General features: G+C 40.8%; 1 protein-coding gene across 1 annotated transcript; it reads right to left on the reverse strand.

Moving 5' to 3' along the window:
• Nucleotides 1-2,629: 2,629 nt before the first annotated feature.
• LOC119738298 (cholecystokinin receptor type A-like) lies at nucleotides 2,630-3,460 on the reverse strand. Its single transcript, XM_038213141.1, has one exon. The coding sequence runs from the start codon at nucleotides 3,458-3,460 to the stop codon at nucleotides 2,630-2,632; it is 831 nt and encodes a 276-aa protein (XP_038069069.1).
• Nucleotides 3,461-13,399: the final 9,939 nt, after the last annotated feature.

The following is a 13,399-nucleotide window of genomic DNA, read 5'->3' on the forward strand; positions in this document are numbered from 1 at the left end:
ATACGAATTTAAGCACAAGCGATGTAAAATTGATTCCTTAATCAATATTGCTCCGGCTTTTACAACCTACAGACTTTGAAAAATTCGCATTCATTTGGTTGCGCTGAGATGCATTCAATATTATTTTTGAACATCATTGTTTTGCTCATGACAGAACCATTTGATACATTTTATTTAAATGCTTTCAAATTCCATAAAAGAATGTTATGGTCGATCTTACCCCATTGAAATATTCACGGAGGGCTGCCAGAGGGCGCTTTACCCATTTTGTTTAGCAAAATAGTCCCTTGTCATTACTTTGTTCCAAAATGTATTATCTTTTAACCACAGTTATACCTAATATGATAATGTTTTAAACGCTTTGAATTTCGTAACAAAAAGGGAACTGTCTAGAAATTACCCTGAAACAAAGGAAAATTTGCAGAAGAGGCGAGTCTGAAAAGCAACTTTCCGCACAATATTAGCGGTCCTTTTTTTTATTAATTGCATGCATTGGAACTATTCATGTGACTGAAATCTGATACTTGACATGTTTGGGCAAAGAGACAATGCATATCTTCAAGCAAAGTCTGTCCCGTGTGTAGCGTTTGTATGACGAAAAGTCATCAAATTGCGTCAAAGTTTTCAAGAAGAGCCAAGATTTTGAAGAAAAAAAACGTTTACGAATTAGTCGCACACGAAGTTTCACCTATTTTAAAATTGCATAAATCCTACTTTGCAACAACTTTGTGCAGTAAGGAAACTTTCACACGATTCTATGAGAGCTGAATTCTTACGTGAACCCAATAATTAGAATTAATACTGTAGTTAATTAGTGAAAATTGATTAGCAAAGATTTTTGTCTCTTCGTGCAAACGAAAATTCAAGTTTCTTACATTCTGACCCTTTCTGTTCAATGTGCTTTTCCATATAGAAGGGGCGCGAGTCTGATAATTTAACAAAGATAAGTGGCAAAATTATTGAGATTTCTGCCCCTTGCATCATTAATGTAATTTGGAAATTATTGATGGTAATAAGTAAATGTTTTAAAGCAAAATAGTTAAAACAAAATCGAAATCGAACAAAATAGTATTTTTTCATATTTATTCGTTAAAATGATGACAATTTGATTCCCAACAACAGAAGCGTTATTTATAGAAGCTCCATATAGCACGTTGTGCTTGTGGTCTTGATAGTGTGGTGGGACACCCCCCCCCCCTCCCCCCCGGGCCAACCTAAGTCTGTTAGGATAAGTCTGACTCCTACTGTGGTGTATACAATCTTCCCAAAACCATGGCTCTTCCCTAGACAAGAAATCACTCAGAGCAACCTTCAAGGCTAAGGGTGCAGGTCCGTTTTGGTGCAAATCTACCACTCCATTGTGAATGAGTGTTAATTATTTATATCTGTTAATTAATTGCACAATATACCTGTAAACATAAACACCAGAAGCAGAATTGTCGGTAATCTCAAACAACAACAATCATAATTTATTCAACAATAATCAGCAGGTACATTAATTAGGATGTGATTGGGAGGGTTGTTTTAATAACAGAATCTTTCTTTAATTACTGGAGATAGCCCGCTGCTCGCCTATGCAACAACGCACGCAGAATTAATAACTAGACAACAATGGCAGCAATGAACAACTATGCACAGCGCCAGTTACACAGCGTCATAAGCGCACAACAGCCTTTAGCAGGGTACCCGCCACGCCGTGTGCGTAAGCCAGAATACAGCTATACACAGACTTTGTACACAAATCGCCTAAGCAATTACACATACGCAGGGTACAAGTAATTTACCTACTTCTCTGCCTGCTGTCGCAGCTATGCCCTAGCCCGCTATCTCCAGACTCCAGGCACTAAACACCTAAAACAGCTGAGCCCAAAACTAGACACTCAACAACTAGCTAGTATCTCACCTAACAACGATCACCTAAACCACAACTGTAAAAATCAGTCCCAAAAAGTGCGCGCTCTCCCAGGCCCGCATTTATATTCCAGTACCTCCCGGGTAACATGTGCATGTACTAAATATATGGCGCGCTTAACCTATGGGAATTATTAACCAGTCACATACGTGCAGCTCCTAAGCTCCGCCCAGTCACTAACACACAGTGATTAAGCGTTAGTGCTATGGTATGACGTCATAAATAAACACTTTCCGCCACAATAGGTTAATAGCAAATTGGTATTTCGTACAATGTCGTTATTTCTTACACAGTTTTTTCCGTGAACAATTGTGTCCTATCCACGTTAAAGGAAAAAAATCGACCAAAGTTATTTTGAAATTTTCCGCCACCGTTACGTCCAATTTATTACAAAATTGGTGTCAAGGCGTCCACATGACACCAATTAAAAAGCTCTAAACGAAACAATTTTACAAGATACATACATACAACAGTAATGGGGGAAACCCCTTTAACTTTCGGCATATATTAATTTACCGACAAAGATATTAAGCGGGCCTCAACATTACTGCGTGATCTTGGATATGCACTCGGTTTCGTTGGAAACGTGTAAGCACGAGGTCCTTCAACTGTGATCGAAAATGTGGGTACTTCATGCAATAAATGATCGGGTTGACCAACATGCTGCATGCCACAAGTGAGACAAATATCTTATATAACAACTCTTTATTTATCTCATCATGAACCATCAAGTTTTGAAAGTAATAGATCTGGATGGGTGTCCAACACAAGAGAAACGTGATGCCTGTTATCAGGGTAGTTCTTATGAGATCCCTTCTTGGCTTTGTTTATTACATTCAGAGCTGCATTCCCTGGATCAGCAAGTTTCTTGGTTAGCATGATAAGAATCCGTGTGTAGGTAAAAATCATGACGGTGACTGGTACCAAGTACTCGACTGTAATGGGGAATGTGTATAAAACATACAGCCATCCAGACTGGAGACTCGCCATTTGACAACAGCCTAGGTGTGGTTCATTGACAAATAACAAGGGCACATTGTCAATAATGCCTACTATCCAGACAGCAGGAACGACAATCTTAAACTTTGTTTTGGTCAACGTGTTGCGATGCTTCACCGGGTAACAAGTGGCCATAAACCGTTCAAGTGATATGACGACATGGTTATACGTGGATGTCACGTTGACGCACCAAAGTGCGAAATCTGAATACACGAAGCGACACACAAGATGGTCATTTATGTTTTCCTTCATGGACACTGAAACGTGTGGACTCTTGATAACGACATGGTGCAAGAAGAACATGATCACAGCAATCGCGTCAATAATGGACTGGTGCAGGATGAGGCGATTTGTGAAGGAGCTGAACACCCGTCGCCTGAGCAGCATAACGGTGATGACCATACCGTTACCAAGCACAGCAAGGCAGGCGATGATTGTGTTGACTGCATCCAGTAGAGGGCTGATGACAGGCTTCGGAAACCGTTCATAGTTTGTGCCGTTTCCAAAGTCGATGCCGAGCAAATGTTGTTCCTGCTCACCTGAAGACATGGTCGCACACTTTTTGATGAGGGGTGAGAATGTGTATAGGTTGTTTCCCAATGTCTGATAAGACTGCTGTGATTCTTATCAGCCGTTCTGCTGATCCTTATCGTCATGCATCGGGGTAGGCCTACACCTTGTAAACATTAACCCACTGTTGAACCTCACCATTAATCCTTCAATTTTAATTTAAAAAGCCATTGTCATGGCGCTCCTGTAAAAGACCAGTAATTAACTGGCAGTTTTGATTGACAACGAAACCCAATTTCCCACTGCCGTGCTTACAGCAGCAAGGTGCATTTGTAATTTTAAGTGCAGGTTATCTTTTAGCAGGATTTGACTTTCAGCCCCTGTGTAGCCAGCTAGGCGGGCACAGAGTGTTTTGAAGTCGACAGTCTAAAGTTCCCTCCGTGGAATCATTTATATCCGTTGTCAATCAATAGTAGCAATCAACTCCTCACCGACTTAACTCCACTCGGAGTAAAAAATGATAGAATAAAAATAGAACATGTAAAATAAACATGAAGAAACAAGCATCATACTGAACATCTAACATGACACATTATGCCATGAAATAAGTTTTAAAATGGTAGACGCAGGACAGATAAATGTTCATTGTCATTTTTTGCATGGAAATGTTATAATAAGGATGGAATTCGCAGTGAACGACCTATCTTCGTAAGATAGCTTACGTTTTCGGTCAACTAAACAGACGCTTTCACGGACATTTTAGTCCCGAATTTTGAAATTTTAACAGTGTTTTAGGCTGTTTTTTGTTTCAGCAATGACAGTTTCAAGACAAGTGAGATATCTCCGCATGGCTCGTCGATGTACGACTCGTCTTTTGTATGCGAGATCGAGATAGGAGAAGCCTCGATAAACGGTCATTATCATTCTGTGATTTTTCATGAGCCATTTAGGCAGACCGGTCTTCAATTACAGCGGTCGTCTGTGTGGTGTAATAAAACAACAGAAAGCGAGCGTATTGAGAACGGTGATCCATTTGACTCAACTGTTGCAATGACATTACGGTTTTTAGTTACCAATAAACCGCTGTCACGTGCAGTAAGATTTTCGTCGACCGGAAAAATAAAAACAACCCATTTAAGGTTCACGTTCGTTCGGAGATCGCTGATTTGTATTGCCTTTTTTGTGGTTTAATAAGCACATAAAATGTCTGGGTTATAAGAAATCCACATAATGTCTTACACTCACGGAGAAAATGTTGAAACACTATATGTTTGTTCAATCTGAGCTGTTCTGCCTTATATGTATTTCCAGCAGGAGTTATAGCGTTCAAATTATGTGCCACAGCTTTCAACTTCAGACTTCAAACCGCATATAATGCATATCAAGCAAGCGACAGTTCACTGTAGGAAATCAGGTCCCACAGTAATGAGGTAGGCTATGTGCTTTTTAAGCAACGATTCCCGGAAAGAAACACGTGTGACTTGAATCAAGACAAGCCTTGGCGCAGCTCGATTTTGGCGGACCAAAATTTTGTACCTAGAAATTTCTTTGTATGATGTTTTAACGAAATCTGCAATTTGGCCAGGTATATAGTTGTGTGAGCGCTTAAATGTACTTTTCAATGATCTATATTCGTAGGCAATGCATATAGAGCCTACAAGGGCGCAATCTGGCCGATCGTGTTTCTTTAAACCATGTTCCTTTAAACCATGTTCCAACGTTCACTATTATTCCCTTCATTTTACGGTAGAAAAGGCATTAAACCCCGCGGGAAGGGAGTATTTGACAAGCAGTTTTAATCATACTTCGTCGCATCAAGCAATATATTGTGTTTATCATGAAGACGAGCACATTTTGTGTAAATTTAAATTTTTGGGAGTAGATGCTCCACGGTTTCGGCATGAAATGTTGGTAAACTATAAATTCCTGTGTGTGTGTTCCGAGACTGTCTCTATATGCCTAATAAATCTACATTTTAGTACCAAAATAGCACATTAATGTACTGTAAACAAATAGTAATATATCAATAAATATGATTATTATCTATATCAGGCTTCCAGTGGTAAAATTAAATCAGTGTATTGTATGCTTTCGTAAAAAGTATACCCGGATGACTGCAATATTATGTCACTAAAGTACCAGGATGACTGCCAATTTTATTGATATTGCAGTCATTTTCGCTGGTTCCCGCACAATCTAGAGCGTAGAGAGTCACAGTCAACAGAGCGTAGCGCGGCACGCAGACGCAGCGTGCAGCACTAGCAGGATATACGGGCGCTGTTGTCAACAGCCACAACGGCAGCTTCGAGCGGCGCGATAGTTTGACGAAATTTGAGAAATATAGGCAGTATCCTGAAATTTATTTCTTGCGGATCAAACTAGTCAGTCTAATATAAATAATATTTCAGTTTAATAGTCAGTGTAAAAAAAATAGTAATACTAATGTTGGATGGCTTTTTTCGGGGGTTCAAGATCTAGAATATATTGCACTCGCTATAACAATATTGCACTCGTCTTCGTCTCGTGCAATATTGTAATGGCTTGTGCAAAATGTATTGTATCCCCCTCAAAGCCATCCAATATTATTGTCTCAATAGAATCGAGTAAGCAATATAGAGTCGTCGATACCATACTGAAGCCAGTGGCGGGGCGGGGCGGGCGGGGGGCAATCCCCTCCCCGGCGACAACTTCCTGTTGTTGGTGTTGGTGGTGGTGTTGGTGTTGGTGGTGGTGTTGGTGGTGTTGGTGGTGTTGGTGGTGTTGGTGGTGTTGGTGGTGTTGGTGGTGTTGGTGGTGTTGGTGGTGTTGGTGGTGTTATTTCCATAAATGGTACAGAGAGGTCTAACGACAAATAAAGAACACCAAGCCATTTTTGTTTTACAATGACAGCACATATGCAACAGAGGGCAAGTGGAGGAAGGCTTTTGACTAAACACAAACAGGTTAGAATGTCTTAGTGCTAAAAGTATTTCATCGGTGAGTAGAACGAAAGAGTGTAATAGGTATAGCCATTAATCAAATACATGTATTACCACAAAAACGAAAACAACACAATGAAATAAAAGCGAAACCCCAAGGGATGTAGGGATAGGCTTTTGACTTGGCACCCTCCCCCGACATCAAATGCTGACTGAGACTTTTGGTTTGCTCCCCCAACTACAAACACCGGATACGCCGCTGACTGAAGCCGCACTTGATTGTTGATGTCCTATGCATGCTCGTTTATTATTCTCCTAGATAGGGAGAGGAGGATTCTTTATTACAACACGTCACTCTGCAATTACATGTCAATCAAGCTGTCGACAGTTTTATTAAAATGAGCTAATTTCAACGCAAAATAAATAGAAAACCGCAGTATTAATTATCGAACGCAGATCCGTCTGACAAATAGTTACCGTGGAGATACGTTCGCTGTCAGTGAAGGGCGCCTCATATATTGGTAATCATCAACCCATCGCAGAACCATCATCCATTGCTCCCTTTTTGAATGGCAGCAGCATTTTCAAGAGCCTATATCCTCCGACCGTTTCTGTATAATTCATACGTGACACGCAGTTAGTTATAACCTCTATTTATTATATCTTTACTTTATTAACGCCACGCTATCATGCCAGGCATTGTGAAACCGTGCCGAGCCAGGCAGGCGACGATGATTTTTCCCCCGGTTCCAGCAGGATCGAAAGAGAGCGCCCTCATCGCATGTTCATCTGGTGTCTTGGGCTTTTAAGAATATAAATCACCGACGTATAAAAGGCTGGTTCACACCTCAAGCCCGGTTCATACTCGGCGCGAAAGCGAAAGCGAACGCGAATTTGTGACTTCGTGGCAAGTATTCGCGCTGCGAATTCGTAAAAGTTGAACATATTTCAACTCGGGTGAATTTTGCAGCGAATGCTTCGTGACGTCAAATTCGCTTCACATTCGCATTCGCGTGAAATATGAACCGGGCTTTATGCCTATGCCACGCGAACTCGACGACACGAAGCATTCTCTTTGAAATTCGCCCGAGTTGAAATGTGTTCAGCTTTTGCGAATTCGCAGCGCGCAAAAATGTGCCCCGACGTCACAGAATTCACATCCGCGTATATACCTTTCGCACCAAGCATGAAACGGCCTTTTATGCAAAGTTTGTGTGTGGTAGAGAACAAGGCACTAGCTACGCACGAAATTGACCAAAATGGATGATGGATAACTCTATGATTTTGCGGAAAAACAAGAAAAAACTTTGCACGCGGGCAAAGGTTTTTCATTGGCAGCACTCCGGAATGCTTGTTCAACGCATACTGTTAACCCTTTATCAAAAATCAAATCGACAATAAACATCTCGCCAACTCCACTCGACACGATTACTCGGATCAACTCAATTCGAATCGACGACATTTATTACTCGACACAACTAGATTCAATTTTACTTTACTATATTACAATGTAATTTAACTTTACTTAACTCGATTCACTTTCACTTAAGTTTCCCTACGTGTAAGAGAAAACGATTATTTTTAAAAACAAATCAACAGGAAATTACGGATAAAATAACATATGCATGATGAATCATTAGGTATTGAAAGTAATTTAATTACTAACCAATATCTCTTTGATGAGGTAGGTAAACAAAATTAAGAAACAAAATGGTCTTACTTAGGCCAAAAAATAGTTTTGCTTCCGGTTTCCCTACCTACCTTATTCTGACAGCCCCTACCCTAATTGTTTTATTGGAAAATGAGGGAAAAAACTTCAAAAACCATCAATTTCTACCTTTTACCCTTGACAACACGCAGACGCCTCCATATGATCGTACACAAAAAAAAATCCCACCTACTCACCCTATTTTCAAATGCCATGTAATTGGAAGCAGAACTATTTTGGGGGGGCCTTAGACAAAGAAAGGGTAATTGTGATGTATTCTCTAAATTCTTGACCATTGATTGATAAGACAACTGATATGACCTCGACCGAAGAAGTATTAGAGATATAAATAGCCAATAATCTTACTTAAGAAGCAACTACATACTTGGAAAGTACTTTACAATTCTTGCTTTCTAAATGTTAGGCGCGTTTAAGCTTTGCGCGGGGCACATGGGGGGAGTTGTGGGGGAGAGTGATGGTGTGCATGCCCGCTCGAGGCCCGTTCCCCCCTGCTCCCCCTCCCACCCCCGCTTTCTAAACAGAAAATGAGTTTCCCTTGCCAAAAAGGACCCAAAGTGCCTCCTTCCAAATTGGTCCCCACTGACGCCGATCAAATTACAATTATTTTTCAGTGAACACAACGGTATTGTACAGTATTCATGAATAGCAGACAGTCTATTAAATAAAAATCCCTTATGAAGAAAACGTTTCTTTTTGGACCCGTGTGAGTAATTAACAATTAAATGGTGCTGTCATCACTTATCTTTGTTCTCTTGATTACCAACTGACGCATGCGCTTTATGGTCATTGACTATACTGGTTGCATTCAATTAATTGCACCCTCCCCACCCCCCCCCCCCCCCCGCCATCCATATGGAGATTAAACAGGTGATTAACTCGTAGTTCCAGTAACATCCATTCTTACTTTCCTCATATTTACCCATCGTTACGCCGCAAACCGAATGCACAGCTTATGAAAAATACAAGGTACGAAACCCAAAATGGCTAAAAACAGATTCACAGAAGAGGAAATTCTTTCGGGGAACAACACGTACGCAAACAGATCATCGGACTGTAAACCTCCCGTGCGTCAAATTGTCAATGAGCCAGTTTAAGGCTGCACATCGTACCGTATCCGTATTCTACAGATCAAATAACAATTTAGGAAAACGAGAAGACAACAAAATACGTATTGTATGAACGAAAACATTTGTATTATATGCGATGACAGTCAAAACATTGAGTCTCACAAGACCGAAATAACTATATAAATACGCCTACAAGTGCATTGAACAGACCCGATTTGAGTATAATGTAAAGATATTGCTTTACTGTGACTAAACAGATAAATGTCGGTTCATTCGGCAGCTGCCATATGAATGCCTTCCCCGTTCTCCACTCGGTTTCTACGACACCTCCTGGTTAGCAGGCTTCTCAACTCCGACCGAAAATGCTCGTACTTGAAGCAGTAAATGATCGGGTTGACAAACATGTTGCAGGCCAACAGGCCTGTGAATGTTGCGTACATCCAGCCTCCCCGTATTCCCGATATTTGTTCATGAATGTAGAAGACTTTGCTTGGTGTCCAGCACACCACAAACATAATGCCTATCAGCATGTAACATGTAACGAGGACGTTTCTCTTATGTTTGTTCTTGGTGTTCCGAGCACCGTTCACTGGATTGGCAAATATCTTTGTGACTTTGATGAGAATGCGGCTGTATGTATAGATCAAAATGGTAATAGGTGCCAAATATTCGATAGCAATCACTGACGAAGCTGCGAAAATCTTCAAATCTATTTCAATTTTTATAAATCGACAATGCCCAAGACGTGCTTCATACATGAATATGAAAGGTGAGCCATATATGACGCCAACAGCCCAGGCAGTTCCTTTGGACAATTTCAGCTTGGCTAAGGTCCATGTGTTTCGATGTTTCACAGGGTGGCAAGTCGCCATGAATCGCTCCAGCGATATGATGGTAAGGTTGTATGTGGACGTCACACCCAAGCACCAGAGGAACAAATCCGCGGATACGATCCGACATATCAACTGATCGTAGACATTACCTTCCAATGTTATGTTTTTGTTGACGTGCTGGAAAGGTACCCGCATAAAGAAAAACACAATGCCACCAATACAGTCAATGACTGACTGGTGCAGTATGAGACGGTTAATGAAGGAGCTGAACACTCGCCGTCTGAGCAGCATAACGGTGATGACCATGCCGTTACCAAGCACAGCCAGGCAGGCAATGATTGTGTTGAATGCATCCAGCAGAGGGCTATGCAATTTGGATCCAAAAAATCACCAGTCGCATTTCCGTATCGAATCCAGACATGATTACTAGGCGGAGTGAAAAGGCAGTTCCTTTTTTCGAGTTATTTCCAAGAAAGTTTCAGCAGTAGAACACTATTGGTTTTTATTTCAATCCTAGGCCTCTAGGTCTTCGTTATCATCTGGTCCACGCTCAAACAATTCCAGTCTCTCCACAGTAACGCCTCAGCCTATACACTATTAATTCTAAGAAGTCCTACACGTGCAATAACATTAATAAGAAAGAACGTTACCATGGCAGTGTAAGATGCAATTAGTTTTAGTCACCAAAGCCAAACAGAATATGGATCGTTGAGATGCATTTAATTTCAAATGCAATTGGTTTGGCGATAGCGTTTTTGTGATTGTCTCGCCCTGTCAAAAGTAAGGGCGAGATTAATGTGCTGCTTCGTATCTTTTGTATATTTCAGTATTATGATGTTGGTAGGACTACATTAATTTACTTTTCGATTACAATTTCACAGCAGCTTGCAGAAGAGGTGATCTGAAAGACGAAAGATAGGACTGGTCTTTTTTTTTGTTAATAAACCTCTGGCAGAATTTAAGACCGAGAGAATGTCCACCGATCAGACTGTGACAAAAACAGTATTTCATTTGCGATTGAGCGTATATAAGTGATGTGGATATAATGTCGAGGATTTGGACAATTATGGCGCATTTCGTCGATTTATTGTACTGTTAAAGTTGAAGTTATCCCAAGGTATACAACCTTTAAACAAATATATTTTGATTTTAATTGATGAAGAAGGGAATAATAAGAGACCTGAATCTAGCTGACCGGTTCTAAATCATCGTTCTAAAACAAGCATGGATCAAGCTTGTAACTCTTCACATTATGCTTCCAATCAGTTTTCGTCCTGACAGATTTGCTTGCATTGTTCTCCGTATACTTCTTAAGAATTTCCCCTGTGGGATCAGATCAGACAAAGACCGACTTGTGGTGTGTCATTGTTCCCCTGCAGCGAGTACCCTATAAGTATCCTTTAATTGACATTTATATTTTTGCTAAATAATGTAAAGCATCCGTTCATACAGAAATGCTAATAGCGCCCTCAAGAGTATACTGTTCCCCCATGCAATTATTTGTTATGCAACAATATAATAATAATCAATGACCACACTGCGCACGAATGATACATATCACGTGAAATACTAAATATGTCCCCTGATTGGGAATACGTTGTAGCTCATATTCCACAGCGGTCACCGTGGTCTCGCTGTGGTGGCTTGTTCGTTAAATCGCTGATCCATGATGCTGGATGTTCCAGGTTAAATCCTGCAGAAAGTTTCCCTTTTTATTTTTTTCCCCCAAATGTGAATTTTGTTCCTTAAATTGTGTTTTTAACTCCTGATAATTGTTCTCAATCATTGCTCTGGAGGATTCTCATTATAAAAAAGGAAGTACGAAATCCATTCCGTTACCAACTGATGCATGCGCATTGGGGTCATTGACTATACTTGGTTGCGTACAAAAATAGCCCCCTCCCCCGCCATCTGTATGGAGATCGAACTGGTGAATAAATTGTAGTTCCTGTAACAATTCTTTCGTCCCTCATTATTACTCATCGTTAGGCCGCACACCGAATGAACAGCGTTGTATAAACGAAACCCCAAAATGGCTCAAAACAGATTCAAAGAAAAGGGAAATTCCTGCGGAGTACTATCCGTACGCCAAGATCATCGGTCTGTGGAGCTCTACAATTGCGAATGCAGATGTTGATGTAGATGTATTTCACATACAATAAAATAAACCTCCCGTGCTTCGCATTTTAAATGAGCCAGTTTAAGGCTGCGCTTCTACCGTATCAAACATCTTGTCCTACATCATCAAATAACAATTTACGAAAACGAGAAAAAAATCATATGTATTTGCATGAACGATAAAATAGGTAATAATATTTCCTATTTTATCGTTCATGCAAATTATTATACGCGTTAACAGTCAAAAACACTAAAGCACAAGACCGAAATAACTATATAAATAGGCCTACAAGTGCAATCAACACTACGCGATTTGAGTCTATTCACATGCTGCTTTAAGTGACTCAACAGATACATTTGGGTTCATTCGGCAGCTGCCATAGGAATGCCTTCCCCGTCCTCCACTCGGTTTCTAACACACCTCCTGATGACCAGATTTCTCAACTCCGACCGAAAATGTTCGTACTTGAAGCAGTAAATGACTGGGTTGACAAACATGTTGCAGGCCAACAGGCATGTATATGCTGCGTAAATCCAGCTTCCCCGTATTTCCGATATGTACTCATAAATGTAGAAGACCTCCGCTGGTGTCCAGCACACCACAAACATAATGCCTATCAGCATCGTTGTAACGAGGACGTTTCTCTTACGTTTATTCGTGGCATGCCGAGCACCGTTCACTGGATTAGCAAAAATCTTTGTGACTTTGATGAGAATCCGGCTGTATGTATAGATCAAAATGGTAATGGGCACCACATATTCGATAGCAATCACTGATGAAGCTTCAAAAATCTTCAAACCTATTTCCATTTCTATAATTCGACAACGCCCCTGACGTACTTCATGCATTAATATGAAATGTGAGCCATATATAAAGCCAATAGCCCAGGCCGTTCCTATTGCAATTCTTAGCTTAGCTGAAGTCCAGGTATTGCGATGTTTCACAGGGTGACAAGTCGCCATGAACCGCTCCAGCGATATGATGACGAGATTGTATGTGGATGTCACACCCAAGCACCAGATTAAACATTCGGCGGTTACGATCCCACATAGCAACTGATCGTAGATATTACCTTCGAGTGATACTTTCTTGAAGACGTTATGAAAAACTACCCGCCAAACGAAAAACACAATGCCACCAACACAGTCAATGACTGACTGGTGCAGGATGAGACGATTCGTGAAGGAGCTGAACACTCGTCGTCTGAGCAGCATAACGGTGATGACCATGCCGTTACCAAGCACAGCCAGGCAGGCGATGATTGTGTTGACTGCATCCAGCAGAGGGTTGTGTGCAGTTTGGGGCAACAAGT

The sequence above is a fragment of the Patiria miniata genome, unplaced genomic scaffold (genome assembly GCF_015706575.1).
Source record: "Patiria miniata isolate m_02_andy unplaced genomic scaffold, ASM1570657v1 HiC_scaffold_3, whole genome shotgun sequence".
Taxonomy (NCBI): Eukaryota; Metazoa; Echinodermata; class Asteroidea; order Valvatida; family Asterinidae; genus Patiria; species Patiria miniata.

Excerpts from the sequence above, each read along its gene's own strand:
- LOC119738298 (XM_038213141.1), bottom strand. The coding sequence starts at position 3,460 with ATGTCTTCAGGTGAGCAGGAACAACATTTGCTCGGCATCGACTTTGGA.